Source organism: Pristis pectinata, chromosome 35 (genome assembly GCF_009764475.1).
Source record: "Pristis pectinata isolate sPriPec2 chromosome 35, sPriPec2.1.pri, whole genome shotgun sequence".
NCBI classification, from domain to species: Eukaryota; Metazoa; Chordata; class Chondrichthyes; order Rhinopristiformes; family Pristidae; genus Pristis; species Pristis pectinata.
In genome coordinates this window covers 5,056,857-5,072,787 of record NC_067439.1, presented here as the reverse complement: position 1 = coordinate 5,072,787, position 15,931 = coordinate 5,056,857, and the positions used below count along the sequence as shown (strand labels likewise).

The window sequence follows — 15,931 nt, the reverse complement described above, 5'->3', positions numbered from 1 at the left end:
GCTAGTTTGTAACCACCTAAATCAAGGCAATGGGTTTAGTATAAGAACTAGCATCCTTTTCTATGTAAGAATTAAGGACAGATGATGTCTAAAACAATTCTTGGTACTTGATAAACAGACAAGCTACCTCAGGTGTATGTATTAGTTCAAGGCCAACATTCACCAGGAACTATCACCTTGTTTTCTGAGCCGTAAGCAGGAACTTGTGTTAACTTGTGGTGTACCTCGAATGCTTTTCTGCATTAAAGGTGCTATACAAAAACAAGTGTCATTATAGACTGAACTGTGCAGAACCTGAGTCGATGGTTGCACCATCAGAAGTGTCAGCTTTTGTTTGAGACATTAAAGTGAAGTTTAACAGAAAGGGAGATGTGAGGTCATTAAGAGGTTAGATAGAATAAATATTGAGATGTTTCCACTCATAGGAGAGGCCATAATTAGGCATCCTACATTTAAAATATTCATCAGTATATCTTTCTTTTTAATTCATTTGTTTGAGATCTGGGTGTCAGTGGTAAGGACAGCATTTGGAGAGACAGGAGACTGCAGATGCTGGAATCTTGAGCAAAAAACAAACTGCTGGAGGAACGTAGCAGGTCAGACAGCATCTATGGAGAGCTGACATCAAGAGTCTCGACCCCGAAACATCAACTGTCCATTTCCCTCCACATGCTGCCTGACCCGCTGAGTTCCTCCAGCAGTTTGTTTTCTTTTTTGTTAAGGATAGCATTTACTACCTAATCTTAATTAGTTACCAGGAAGTGCTGGTGGGACGTGGTCTTGAACCTCTGGAGTCCTCCTGTCATTGGGGAGGGAGTTCCAGCAGCAATGAAGGACCAATGATGTATTTCTGAAGCAGACTGCTGCACTGAATTTGCAGAAAGCACCTTTGCACCGAGCATGGTGTCTCTTTTGTAGGCTATCCGGTGTAACTGTAGGACAAGAACAGGAAGTCTACAGTCAGATGTTGAAGCCAGATGGTTGTATCTGGGGTGACAGTGTATATTACTGTCATACCTCCTCCATGTTTCATAGTCTGTTCCTGATTATCAGAATCATATACTGGAGTTGCTTTCGGTTTCCATTTATACCTCCGTTCCAGTCATCCATGTGGATGTGGGTTAGAATTGACCATGACCTAGAATGAAAATGATCAGCAGAAAAACCGAAAGGAACATAAGAGAACATTTTGTCTCCAGCTCCTGGTATGCACTGCCAGTGGCCATGGATTCAACTGGGAGCTGATCAGTACCTGACACGAATTTACAGGGCTGTGGGGAGAGAGAGCAGGAGCTTGGGATTAGTTGGATTGTTCGTGCATAAGGATGGTACAGACTCAAGAGGTCAAGCAGCCTCCGTCCACGCTTTAAACTTTCCCTGATGACCTGAATGGGAGATCAAAGCCAGGGTCCCTCTATTCCAACCTTCATTGCTTGTGATCTCTCGTGAGTTTCATTTGGATTTTCAGGCATGTGGAACTTCATAGCATATGGATAAAATGACTTGAGGAGAAACTGGATTAAACATCTCAGCTGGAGTACTGTGTGCAGATCTGGTCACCGCGCCATAGGAAGGATGTGATGGTGCTGGAGAGGGTGCAGAGACCATTCACCAGGGTGTTGCTTAGGATACGATATCTTTATTAGTCACATGTACATCGAAACACACAGTGAAATTCATCTTTTGCGTAGAGTGTTCTGGGGGCAGCCCGCAAGTGTCGCCACGCTTCCGGCGCCAACATAGCATGCCCACAACTTCCTAACCCATACGTCTTTGGAATGTGGGAGGAGACCGGAGCACCCGGAGGAAACCCACACAGACACAGGGAGAACGTACAAACTCCTTACAGACAGTAGCTGGATTTGAACCCAGGTCGCTGGTGCTGTGAAGCATTACGCTAACTGCTATTGGGATGGAGCAGTCCAGTTATGAGGAGAGACTGGAGAGGCTCGATCTGTTCTCCCTGGGGCAGAGGAGGTTAAAGGGGAATATGATTGAGGTGTCTAAAATGATGGGAGGTATAGATAGGATAGACGGCAGGAAACTTCCTCAGAAAGTAGAGGACGTCGATTTAGGATGAGGGGGAAGAGATTCAGAGGGGACATGAGGGGGACCTTTGTCACCCAGAGAGTGGTAAGTACGTGGAAAGCACTGCCTGAGAGAGTGTTGAAGCAGACTTGCTGACAGCACTTTGAAAAGTGTTCAGATGAGCACTTGAATCACTTTGGCAGAGAGGACTCTGGCCCAGGTGCTGGGAGATGGGACTGGTACAGAGGGCTGCCCAGCATGGACAAGTTGGGCCGAATGGCCTGTTTCCATGGTGCAAGATTCTAAAAAAAAAACAAGGAATAAATTTATGACACTGTGGTGAGATGAGAAGGGTTGGATGGGTAGTTAATGTGGAGCATAAATACTGGCATAGTTTAGCTTAATGGATGCGTTAAAATCTATTCTACAATGTACAATCTATACAATACGAGCTTGCATTTGGGAGAAAAGAATTACAGGGTAGTTTGCGCTGACATCAGGCACCACGAACCCCTCTTGTGGAGCTGTTAACGCCTCTCTCCTTCCCATCTCAGGTCCCGGAGTCACTCGCGCTCGGATGACCGCTACCGCAGGAGCGGCAGGGCAGGCTACAGCTCGAGCCGGCGGCGGAGAAACAGCAGCAGTCGGAGCAGCAGCGACAGCCTGAGCCGCTCGCAGAGCCAAAGCAAGTCTCTGTCCCCCGCCAAAGAGAGCCTGGGGAAGGTGGCTGCTTCACCCGCCATGGGCGAAAAACTGAAAAAGTACGGCAGCAAACCCTTCCTCCCTCTATCCTTTTGTGCTGGTGCATGTTGCTGTGTGTGTGTGTGTGTGTGTGTGTGTGTGTGTGTGGAGGGGGTGGAACAGGGATGAAGCAGACCTTCTTCTGCTCTCACATTTGAATTGTCCTAATGCATTGCACTGGGATATCAATCTGCAGGTATTGGTATTGGTTTATTATTATCACTTGTACCGAGGTGCAGTGAAAAACGTGTCTTGCGTACCGATCGTACAGGTCAATTCATTACACAGTGCAGTTACATTGAGTTAGTACAGAGTGCATTGAGGTAGTACAGGTAAAAACAATAACAGTACAGAGTAAAGTGTCACAGCTACAGAGGAAGTGCAGTGCAATAAGGTACAAGGTCACAACAAGGTAGACCGTGAGGTCAGAGTCCATCTCATCGTATAAGGGAACAGTTTCAATAGTCTTATCACGGTGGGGTAGAAGCTGTCCTTAGGTCTGGTGGTACGTGCCTTCAGGCTCCTGTATCTTCTACCCGATGGAAGAGGAGAGAAGAGAGAATCACCCGGGTGGGTGGGGTCTTTGATTATGCCGGCTGCTTCACCAAGACAGCGAGAGGTAAAGACAGCGACCAGGGAGGAGAGGCTGGTGTCCGTGATGCGCTGGGCTGTGTCCACAACTCTCTGCAGTTTCTTACGGTCTTGGTCAGAGCAGTCCTCTTACAAGCAGGGGTGCATTTACAGGTGGAGCCGCACAGAGCTGTTGGTTTCAGTGTCCGGTTCCCTGTGTTGTGTTAAATTGACCCTCTGTCTCTCTCTTTCCCAGGTCTGACACTCCTGTGGGTAAAGAATCCGGAGCTGCCAAAGTCAGTAAGAATTTTATCTCACCTCCGTTAAACACAGCCCCTCTGAAAACCTCACAGAAACACTTATGCAGCCTCAAGTAGTCTTTCAGCAACTTTTAGTCGCTTTCTAACCTGAAATTGTCCTTGAGGCCGTGTTACTGGTAACACAGCAGAGTGCACATGAGTTTGGCAGCACCTTGAACACACACCGAAAATGTTCTGCTTTAATAAGATCCTTTGTGTTTCCAAACTGCCAAAAATTCAAAGTGAAAGAGACAGATCTTGTTACTGCTAACATTTCCTCTTTCCTGTGATTATTTTTACTTCTATAATGTTACTCCAAATATATTTCATAACTTGTTACGGGTTTTCAATTTGCTACAGGTTTTTCATTTGCTGGCTGTTGTCTGCTGTCTGTATTTTGCAGGAACACAGTGCCTCCCATTTTGCTATGTCAACTGTCACAGCACAGTTGCATGTGATTATCAATAGGGGGCTCTTTGGAAAGGGTTTATAAAGTGTATCTGAGCTATCCTTTATATCCAGGATATAGTAATTATCAGCTGAATGTGTGCAAGAGTAGAGATATTACAGTCTTACACGAAAAATTCCCGGGTGCAATTTATTTTAAGTGTGTTCACGTTATCAATGCAAGGATTTTGCGGGAACAAATTTACCCAGCATGAAGCATTTGGCTTAATGAATATAACCATCTCCTGAGTTGGATAAACCAGGAAGTCCTTGTGTTCCGTCAGTGGTCAGTGCTGTTATTGCACATTGCCAAGTGCCCACTGTATTAAGAGGAGGAAAACCTGATTCATGTTCTCTCATTATCTTGTGACGTAAAAGGAGGTTATTTTGCCTATTAAGACTGTGCTGATTCTCATAGCTATCCCATCAGTCCCATTCTTCCTTTATTTCCCTATGGCCAATTCTCTCTCTCTCGTGTCCATCAACTCCGTCCAATTCTTCTGCCTGCCACCCACCCACACTAGGGGCAATTTACAGTAACCAATTAGTTTCTCAGCACAGTTTTAAGATGTGGCAGGAAACCCATGTGGTCACAGGGAGAATGTGCAGACTCTGCATGGACAGCTCCTGAGATCAGGATTGAACGCAGGTCGCTGGTGCTGTGCAGCAGCAACAGTATCTGCTGCGCCGCCCACATCTGACGCCTTAATCATTGACACTCACTCTCGGGCAACTCCTGGCACAGCTTCCGCAGTCACTCAGCCCCTACGGTTTGCCTTTCGCACATACAGATGCTTGAGCGAGGTTTAAGCAAATGGTCAACTGTGTGCCCAAGAAGCCATTCAGAGAGAATTGTGTATTGAGATGATTTCAATAAGTAAAGCATTCCCAGATTTTTTTGAAGAAGGTTAGGATGCTCTTAGAGACTTCATTGCTAAAGCAGGAAAAAGCAGAATGGTGCATAAAGCTTGAGACTGCAGTGTTGAATAAGGGTTGGGTTCCTTAATGAGTAAGAGCTTAAATAACCTTGGAATCCCAGAGGCTACGTCAGTTGACTGTATGAAGTGCCCAACCCACCTGAGATTAGAATAAAAGCACAAAATGCCGGAAGCTGCCTCAATAGGTCAGGCAGCATCTGTGCAAAGAAAAGCAGTTTACGTTTCAGGTCTGAGATTCTTCGTCTGACGTGAAATGTTAAAGTGTTTCCCTCTCCATAGATGCCGTCTGACCTGCTGAGTGTTTTCAGGATTTTTTTGTTTTATTACAGATTCCCAGCATCAGTACTTTTTTTTCATCCCCTTCAATCGTAGGTGCAGCACTGCGGTCTGCCTGCATCCTTCAGTGACCCCCACACGCTGCCCATGAGTCCCTCCTATCGAAACTTTCTGGGGCGGGAAGAACCTGTTCATCCGATACCTCAGATTGCAAAAAAGCTAAATTACTTTGAAATATGTTCACTATTCCAATGAAGCTAAAAGTGACAGCCAGTTTGGACACAAGTGTTTGGATTATTGATGAATATTGAGTAGGAGAGTTCACAGGCTCTAGCAATAGTACTGTAAAATGTTTAACCTCCACCCGATATGGCAGATGGGCTCTGCGTTTAATTTCAAGCGCTGGACGGAGCTTCAGCCATGGTTGAATGTGCAACCCTCTCACCTGGAAGTCACAAGGTCTTGAGTTCAAGATCCCCTCCAAAGAACTGAACACCCAACTAGGCTGAAAGTCCAGAACAGAACAGAAGGCGCTGCGGTGCTGGGGGTGACAGATGAGACCCTGTCTGCTCTCTTGGGTTGATGTAAAAGATTGTGTGGCACTATATTGAAGAAAAGCAGGGGACTTCCCACTTGCCACCGGGGCTAATATTTATCCACAAAGTTGTTTGGTTGAGCTTGCTGTTGGCAAATCAGCTGCTGCATGTCCTACATTGCAACAGTGATTGCACTTCAGTAACAGCTAAAGGATAGAAGTACAAGTCCCTTTCCTTTTACATTCTAGAGCGGGGCTTATGCTCAGCTTTCCAGTCTTGCTAACCTAAGCAAGCTGCCACTTTGCTTGCTAAACCCGAGCCCTCCAGTCCCAATAACATCCTCGTAAATCTTTTTTGCAAGCTGCAAGTACAAGGCTGTCTGCATGTGGAATTCTTGATGCACAATGTTAAACTGACCCCCAGGGACATCTGACCTTGAAAACCCTATCTCTACTGAAATTTTGTTGTGTCTCAAAAGGGTGAATTTAACTTTTGGTCAGTTTTTTGTACTTGAGCAGTACCATTTACAAGAGCCTGCCTTCGTTTCCTGCTCACTGACTCCATCACCGCACACAACGCTCTCCCTGTAACACCTGTAATCCAGTGTCCAAAGCCAGTTCTGTCAATGACAGTTTGCTGCCAAGAGGTTAGAATGCAAAGCAGATTGAATTTTTGTTTTGATGTTCAGGTGACCGTCCCAGGGAGCTGGTTGCGCTCAGCAGCAAGATTACGATAGGCTGCTCAAGGCTGTGATATGTCATACCCTTGTGGTTGTGCTCCTAGGGGATTGGTCCCGCTCTAACCTTCCTGAAGGGCCGGGTGTTAAACTGAAGGTTGGACCCGATTTGGTGCTGCAGTCGCTAGTATTTACATCACCGCTGTACATTGTTTCCATGCAGTGGGAGTTTTCTACACTGCCTGTTGCAATTGCGGGGTGAATCAGCACTGCCCTCTAGCTATAATTTACAGCACAGATGTCATGTTATTGCAGTAAATTGCTGTTGGAATGGAAATATTGCTGAATGTTTTGTGTGTGTAATAAATCCTTTGTTTGCATTCTTCTAGCATACAGTGACCCGTAAATGTAACTTGAAATGTCGGGACTTTAATGGTCTGTGGTGTGCTCCTGTTATCCCACACCCCAACTGGTTGACTGTCAATAAGGCAGTTGCAGTTTCCAGAATGAAAAATGAGCACAATTCTATCCTGTTCCTCTCGAGCCAATGCTACAGTATTTGATACTGTCTGATCTGATGCAATATTTCCCCATGCAAATGTCACTGTGTTTCTCTTCCAGCCAAAACTGACACCGCAGGAAAAGCTGAAGCTTCGCATGCAGAAGGCACTGAATAAGCAATGTAAGTATCCATGTACTGGGTTGCAAAGCTCCCCTGCAGTGTCATTGCAGTGCATTCTGTACAGCTGCACGGGTGCTGCAGTATATCACCAAGGGGTGGTATTCATTAGACTTTGAACAGAGAAGGCAAATAGCCATTTAGAGTCATAGACCTAAACAGCACGGAAGCAGGCCCTTTGGCCCAACTCATCCGTGCTGACCAAGTTGCCTAACTGAGCTAGTCCCATTTGCCTGTGTTTGGCCCATATCCCTCTAAACCTTTCCTATCCATGTACCTGTCCAAATGCCTTTTAATGGCCGTAACTGCACCCGCCTCACTTCCTCTGACAGCTCATTCCATTTATGCACCACTCTCTGTGTGGAAAAACATTGTCCCTCCGATCCCTTTAACCTTCACTTTCAACCTATGTCTGGGAAAAAGACTTCAGTTATCCGCCTTACCTACGCCCCTCATGACTTTATAAACCTCTAAGGTCACCCATCAGCCTCCTATGCTTGAGGGGGAGAAGGTCCCAGGCTCCAGCCTCTCCTTATAACTCAAGCCCTCCAGTCCTGGTAACAGCCTCATAAATCCTTTTTTTTGCACCCTCTCCAGTTTAATGACATCTTTCCTATAGCAGGGTGACCAGAACCCTACCCAGAATCCCAAGGGCATGTCACTGGAGAGGATCACAGCCAAACCTGGTCATGTCCATGCCGAGTGTCTGAGATATATGTGCATCTTCTGGGTGGGGTGGGGAGGGGAGTCACCAGGCACCCACCTGAAGGCAGGGGTTCCTCAACTGTCCCTGAAGTTCTGCTGTAGGTGTCATATTGGGGTGTGCTGAATATATTGCAGTCTTGCCTGTCGCTGTTCCTGGACTGGGTAACCAATTGTAGTCTAATGATTCAGGCCTGCATTTCCAGTAATCAGCAGTGTGTCCACTAGATCACAAAGTCCTCAGGAATCAGGGGCAGTCATGGTGGAAGAGAAGGTCGAAAGAGAGATTTGGAATTGGTTCATTATTGTCACTTGTACCGAGGTACAGTGAAAAACTTGTCTTGCAAACCGATCGTGCAGGTCAGTTCATTACACAGTGCATTGAGGTAATACAAGGTAAAACAATAACAATGCAACTAAAAGTGTAACAGCTACAGAGAAAGTGCAGTGCAGGCAGACAATAAAGGGCAGTGGAATCCACTTGGAATGGATTAAGTCATCTCTTATCCATAGTGGGTGTTAGTGAAATGACTACAGCTCTGCAGGACTGAGTCAGGTCAGGGTGGCAGTGGCGTTACTTACAACTGTTGTATCTGGAAGTAGTAACTTGTCACAGAAGTAGAAGTGACCTGTTATTTGTTTTTGCCACAGTTAAAGCAGACAAGAAGGCCGCGCAGGAGAAACAGCTGCAGCAAGAACAGGAGCGACAGGTAAGCTCCCAGAGCAGCAGTGGCATTCCCACTACGCCCCTTGTTGATGTGGCTGAGGGAAGTTCAGAAATGGGAGGAAGCAGTTCCACCCCTTGAGCCTGTTCCTCAATTCCATTACATCAGAGCAGATCTAGCTATCGGCTCCAGGTAACCTTTGTTCCCTCGTGTGATAAGAGAGGAAGGGTGTCCTGATTTTGTCAATAGTCTCCGATGTTATTTAGAATCTCCCACTGGAGATTCAAATGGAATAAACCCCTTCAAAACCCACCGTGTGATCATCCCGGAGCAATCTAAACCCAAATTTGTACACACTACACTTATCACTTAAACTTCTAAGTTCTGGTATCATTGTGATGAATCAGCAATGTGCTCTTTCCAAGACTAGTAGGAGGTGTGGTGAAAGTACAATCACTGTTACCGGACTAATGGTCACAGTGTCGGAGATTATACTGGAGTTATGAAATTATGGATAGCAGGTATTAATTAAAATGAGAACCATTCTTTAGGTCCCGTGTTCAAATCCCGGACAAGCCCCCAAACGTTGTGACTGACTGAGTCACCAGAGACCCTGAAGCTGGTGATATAAAAGCCTTTATTCAACACAGCAGACCTTCTGGAGAGAAACTAGTTCTCCTCCCCTCATGCAATGTTTTGTACTTTTTGAACACAAAGACACCAATAAACAGTTAACTGCAGTTTCCATGGCTATAATCACCAACTTAACTTTAACATTTTGAATGTAGACGGGTAACTTTGCAGAATCACATATTCACAATGGTAGCAGATCCAAACTAGCAGGACCTCTTTGAATATTCAAATGCTGGTGGCTGGTCCGAAAGCTTCTGAGCACAAACTCCAGACACCCAAAATGTACCTCTTTAGTCACAGTGTTAAGGGAGGGCTCCCTAATATACAACTAGCCAGAATGTTAAGTGACAAAACAGACCTGTCCTGAACTGTGCATTAAGCGGCAGGGATACATCTTTAACAATGTGTTAATACAGGGGATGGCCACTTAATGCCTTCTTTGATCTCGTCCTGAGTTTTCAATGACCACCAGTTAACCTGAACATTCATCTGTTGTCTCCCCCTGAGTAGTTTCAATCAGACAGAATCAGAATGTCCCTCGCCCAATGATTGGTTTCAATACCCTTCACGTATCAACTGAAGTTAAATTATGAACCGGTTTTATTTCCTGAAGACTGATTCTCATTTTAATTAATACCTGCTATCCGTAATTTCATAACTCCAGAATAATCCCTAACAACAGAAAGGAAGCACGAGTTTAAATCCTGTCATGATTGCAGGGAGATTTTAACTTCAAATGAATCTAGAATTGGAAAACGGGACTCGGGGATATTAACTATGAATAGGAAAGCAAACTGGTTCATTCTCATCATCATCTTCCATCCAGCCTGAATGTGATTTCATTTGCACATCAGTGATCTGATCTGCCCTCTCTAATGGTTGAGCAAACCATGTGGTTAATGCAGCAATAAACACTGACGGTGCCAGTGGCTTCCACATTCGGTGAGTGAATGGTGAAAAGAGAGGAGCAAAGCAAACTGAGTCCACAGGTCTGTATCCAGGCTAGAGCACAACGTCCACTCCTTCATGTATTCCATCCCCTTGAGGCCAACTTTCTATTAGACTTTTTAATTATTTGAGAATCGAGTATTTAAGGAACTGTATCTTGATTATCCCAGGTGGATAGTGTTCAGTCTAGACCAGGGATCTTCCCTCATTGATGCACAGCTGCATACCACAGAGCCTCTATTGTGGGCTGGGATAGGAGGGGGGAAATTAAGTTAAATCCCTATTCCCATTAATTTCCACATCCCTCAAGGTACAGATACACTTCTTGGAATTCCTAATGAGTACTACAAGTAGCTCCAACTAAATTTATTAAGAACATAGAACAGTAGAGCACAGAACAGGTCCTTCGGCCCACAATGTTGTGCCGACATAGCTAATCCTACCTACAGAATGCCCAGATCCCTCCATTTTCCTCTCATTCATGTGCCCATCCAAGCCCCTCTTAAAAGCCCCCAATGAATTTGCTTCCACCACCCTATCAGGCAACACATTCCAGGTATCCACCATTCTCTGAGTTAAAAAAAACTTACCCTTCATGTTTCTTCTGAACCTACCCCCTCTCACCTTAAATGCATGCCCTCTGGTATTGGATTGCTCAATAATGGGAAAAAGATACTGCTTGTCCACCCTATCTATGCCCCTCGTAATTTTATACACTTCCAACAGATCACCCCTCAGCCTCCGCTGCTCCAGAGTAAAGAGCCCAAGTTTGTCCAGCCTCTCCTGATAGCACATGCCCTCTAATCCAGGCATGTTTTATTGGAGAAGGGGTATAAGTACTAACTGGATAGAGTTACCACCCTCAGTATGATTGCATTCACTGCATGGACTGAACCCATCATAATTGCAGTGTCTCTAGGCACTAGAATCTCAGCAGCCTCCATGATTATTTCATCTGCTTGTCAGTCCTGTTATTTATATACCAAGTGTCCCTTGGAGATGGTCCAGAGGAGATTCACCAGGTTGATACCAGAGAATAAAACTGGAGTCCTCCTCAGACCAGAGAAGGTGAAGGAAAAAATTTAATGGAGAATTTAAGAAATTGAGGAGAGTTTCAATGTCTGGACAGGGAAGTCGATAAGCAGAGGCCAGGAGGGGCATAAGAATTTTCTTTTGCTGAGTTCTTGCATGGAGGCGACGGGAGTTGAAGGAAGGACTGTGGGGAGAGAGTAGGGTGGACTAAGCAGTGAGCTCCTTCAGAGTCCCAGACTGAGATTGCCCTGAGGGTTCTGGACCACATCTGGTCACAGTTCAGACCACCTGACTGCACCCCCCAGAAACACCCTTCTAGTTCCAGTTTTTACACTTGTTACAAGCCCTCCAGCAGTCCTTAGTATACGTCCTGCCTGAGATGTGGTGCCGTCGGCAGCTGTATCTCCGATCTCAGCCAGGCTGCGTGAGAGTACTTTGTTGTTGTGAAGAGCCCAGGCTGACGTTGTACCACTTGGAGAATTACACAGGCACCAGACCACTTGGCCCAGTGGGGGTGAGAACAGAGCTGCTGCCTCACAGCTTAGTAACCTGGGTTCCATCCTGTCTGTGTGAAGTCTGCACATTCTTCCCGTGACAGCGTGGGTTTCTTCCCACATCCCAACAACGTGCGGGGTCGGTGGGTTAATTGGCCACTCTAAATTGCCCCCAGTGTGTAGGTGCACAGTTGAATCTGGGGGAAGTTAATGAGCATGTGAGAGAATAAAATGAGATTGGTGTAGTAAATGTGTGATTACTGGTCGGTGTGGGCTCTCTAAGCCAGAGGGTCTGTTCTCATGCTGTATGACACTGAGTGGGAGACCATATCCCAGCTCTGGGGTCATTGGGACAGCCTCCTACCCTCGCATTTTACAAGGTGGAGTTAAGAAAGAGAAGCCAGATGCAACAAATTGGGAGAGACTTGAGGCCCCTGAAGGCAGAGAGAAGGGTCCAGCTCAGCACCGCACCAGTGATGGTGCAGGTGTAGTGACGACTGGAGGGGAAGACACTGGGAGTTGGGGAGGCTGCGGTGGGGTGAGCGCACAACCTGTTGCGGAGGACTCCAGAGGTGAGAGGGCAAGGAAGCAGAGGTTATTTGTGAAGGTTAAAGTCATCACAAAGCACGTCACCAGGGAGGGATGTCAACTGAGTTTCCATATCGCCCTGTGAAGGAAGCCAGTTTGACCCATCGAATCTAAGCTGACTCACAGAGCAATCTCATTCCCCACTGGTTTTCCCTGTAACCCCTTCTCCCCAGTTCAAGGTTATTGTCGTGCGTATAACCAGGGTATAAATGCTATGAAAGTTAGCTATTTGCAGCAGCAGCACAGTGCATTACGGACAGGACAAATACGTTAACATAAACCACAATTAACATAAATTGTACCTAACTTACATGACAAAAATAAATGAAAACAAACATAATGACACTAGAACAAGTTGAGAGAAAAATGAAATAGAGTCCGAGGTAGTGTTAAGGGTTCTCAGATTGGTTCAAGATAAGATTTATTCATTAGTCACATGTACATTGAAACACACAGTGAAATGCATCTTTTTGCGTAGAGTGTTCTGGGGACAGCCCGCAAGTGTCGCCACACTTCCGGCACCAACATAGCACGTCCACGACTTCCTAACCTGTACGTCTTTGGAATGTGGGAGGAAACCGGAGCACCCAGAGGAAACCCACGCAGACACGGGGAGCACAGTGGGGAAGAAGCTGTTGTTGAGCCTTGAGGTGTGGGTCTTCAGGCTCCTGTACCCCCTGCCTGATGGCAGCATCGGGAAGAGGGCACGGCCCGGATGGTGGGGGTCCTTAATGATGGATGTTGCCCATAACTCCCACCCCCTAATCCCACACTCACTTTTGGGGGCGGGGTGCAATTTACAGCAGCCAATTAACCCACTGACCCACACGTCTTTGAGATGTGGGAGGGAACCCACACAGTCAGAGGGAGAATGTGCAGACTGTACACAGACAGTGCCCGAGGTCAGGATCGAAACTGAGTGGCAGCACTACCCGCTACACCACTGGATGACACCGCAACTTTGGCGCCAGGGTAAAGGAGCAAGGGAAAACAGTAATGCAGGGAGGGGGAGCACGGGACCTCTGCCGGAACACACAGCCAAGTGGGTGAGGAAGGTCTCGGTTACCTACCGACAGCACACAGTAATAGATCCTCTTCTTCCTTTCAGGAACGAGAAGACGAGCTGCGAGCAATGGCTCGAAAAATTCGCCTGAAGTAATACTCTTCTCCTCCCTCTGTGAACCATCTGTCTCCCTCTGCCCCGGCAAATTGCCGCAAAGCTGTCTCTGATCAGAAAGCCGATTTCACTGCGGGTGACCTGGTCGGGGGGTGGGGGGGGGGGTGGTTTGCGTGGTTTGGAAACCTGGCAGTGGGGACCGCCATTAATTTATGCGCCCTCATGTCTCTGAGCTGTTTGGAGACTTCTCTAACCTGCAGCGGCCCTGTTGATTAATGAAGCAAGTCGCACCCCCCACCCCCCCAACCTCGCTCCTCCACCCACCCTCCCGCCGGGGGACCGTCCGTTCCTCACGTCTAACCCCAGGCCGTGATCACTCGTCAAAGGTGCCAGGTGCAAGCTCCAACCCCCTCGTCATTCATTCACCATGGACATCGCCAGCAAGCGTTTATTAGCATTGTCTAATTGCTCCTTAACTGAGTGCTGTGCGGGCTGTTTCAGAGGGCGGTTCGGACCATCGGTTCTGGATCCACAGGCAGGGTCAGGCTGGTGGCTTTTGCTCTCTGTGAGCATAAGTGAACCACAGATCCTTAATGGCAGTCCAGTGGTTTCACGGCTTTGCTGGAACCTGTCTTTAACTCCAGATTTATTTAATTACTTGGATTCAAATTCCCCAGCTGTGTTGGTGGGATTTAAACCCGAGCCTCCAGGCTTCTGGATACTAGCCCAGCAAATTAACCTTTCTACAACTCTGCCACATTATTCCCATCGACATCCACAGGCAATGCCTGTGGTTTAACTCTAGACCTTCCTGGGCCAGGACCCAGAGCATATTACTGTGTGGCTTGCTGCCTGTGCGTTTTTTTTGTACTGCAAAGTTCAGTGCAGGATAGCAGGTGACTGGTGACTGTAAGCCAGTTTACTGAACAGGGGGAAGTCTGTACACTTTCCAGCTCTCAAGCAGAGCGGGAAGGACGAGAGCACTGCTTATTGTTTAAACTCCTGACTTCCCACAGGGTGCCTCCTGACCTCAGTAGAGCTCATAATGAATGGCACATTAGTTCCTCAGAGTGTAGCTAAAACTAGTCTGATCACTCACACTGCAGTGTTTTATGTTTCCCTCAGAGTCTGCTTGCAGCATCATCAATCACAGCTTAAAGAATAATTTCCCTTGTTGAAATGTTTTGTGTGTCTATATACATGCACATTTCCCCAGCACTGTATCTTGTTCTCGATGGCCACTGGGTGGTTACTACCAACAGTTAAGACTGCATGACAGCACATGAGCCCCAGTTATAACCAGCCCAGATTCTGGGTAGTTCACATCAATATCTCGACACTCTGCTGCTCTTGGGTCTCCTGTGCTTTGGTTATCGACGTTCTGCAGCTTCTCCAGTGAATCAGAAGTAAATTGTGATCATTGGCATCTTTCTGGTTAAGTTGTTGACCAGGGGCTAGAATTTTGACAAGCTGACACCAGCCCCAGGGTTCCCAGATATGGAAGGGTGATGATTCCAGACCAGGATCCTGTTCCTGATGGCCACTCAGTGATTCCTGCCACTCAGCACACAATCCCCATTAATACCACCCCAGTCCTGCAGTTTCTGGGCAGCACGTAACCCCCCTCCCGATCAAATTCGAGAGAGTAGAAGTGAGCGGGATGTGGAATGGGTGCCTGACTGGATCGCACTTGAACCCTTGGGTTAAAATCAGAGCTTCCATGCCTAAATGTGATGGTAGCCAGTTCTCACAAATAACCGAGTGAAAGGCAGCGGTCAGGAGGGCAGAGCACGTTGATGAAGTAGAAGTAGCCAAGCTTAAATTGAAACAGGCCTGAAAAGCTGCCAGGTGAGGTGGGAGCGAGAGTGACGCAGGTTGTGCTTTGTTCCTTTGCTCAGGGAGAGGGAACGCAGAGACAAGGAGCGGGATGAGTGGGAGAAGGAGTACCCGAGGAGAAGTCGCTCTTCCTCGCCGAGACACGGTGCGTACCGTCCGCGGCGTCTGCGCAGAGGGTTGCGGGAGGTTGTGTCCCAGCTCTGGCTGCCGCAGGACATTTAGCATCAGCCCCACCGTGCACGTCACACCGGGGGAGCTGGGTAGGCGTGAGTGAACGAGCTGCCCTCTGCAGAATGTTGGGTCCAGTCTCACTCTAGGAGCTGAACACACCGGACGAGGCCGTGCAGCACTGTCAGAGGCAAAGTCTTCAGATAACACAGTGAAGATGGGAGGAACTACAGGGGGGGGAGGCGCAGAGGGAGACGCATGAGCTTAAACACCCACCCGGCTGGCCTGCTGTGCTGTAATAGCCTTACAGCTCTTCAAAGTTTTGCACAGGCTACCTGTTCAACCCACTGAATTCCTCCAGTAGTTTGTTTTTTCCTTCAGATTCCAGCATTGACAGTCCCTTGTGTTTAATAGTTCACTTCTGCCCTTGGGGAGGATGGGCGAATGAGAGCTTGGGGTCAGTTCTGTCTTAAAATGCCACTGACTACTGTTATCACCTATCACCTGGACTCACCTCTCCCCTGTCTGCGTGTGCTCCTCCCCCTCCCCCCACCTTCT

The 15,931-nt window shown here is 47.2% G+C and overlaps 1 protein-coding gene across 3 annotated transcripts in view; it reads left to right on the top strand.

The window, feature by feature from the left end:
* clasrp (CLK4-associating serine/arginine rich protein) overlaps positions 1-15,931 on the top strand; it is a 54,832-nt gene that overhangs the window by 23,502 nt on the left and 15,399 nt on the right. For 2 of the 3 annotated variants that reach the window (XM_052044122.1, XM_052044123.1), the window contains 6 exons: positions 2,583-2,789; positions 3,596-3,635; positions 7,133-7,193; positions 8,544-8,602; positions 13,361-13,407; positions 15,268-15,350. In XM_052044122.1, the coding sequence (XP_051900082.1) occupies positions 2,583-2,789; positions 3,596-3,635; positions 7,133-7,193; positions 8,544-8,602; positions 13,361-13,407; positions 15,268-15,350 (497 nt within the window). Of the gene's footprint in view, positions 1-2,582; positions 2,790-3,595; positions 3,640-7,132; positions 7,194-8,543; positions 8,603-13,360; positions 13,408-15,267; positions 15,351-15,931 lie in introns of those variants that run through there. The other variant, XR_007958671.1, reaches the window with a different exon arrangement.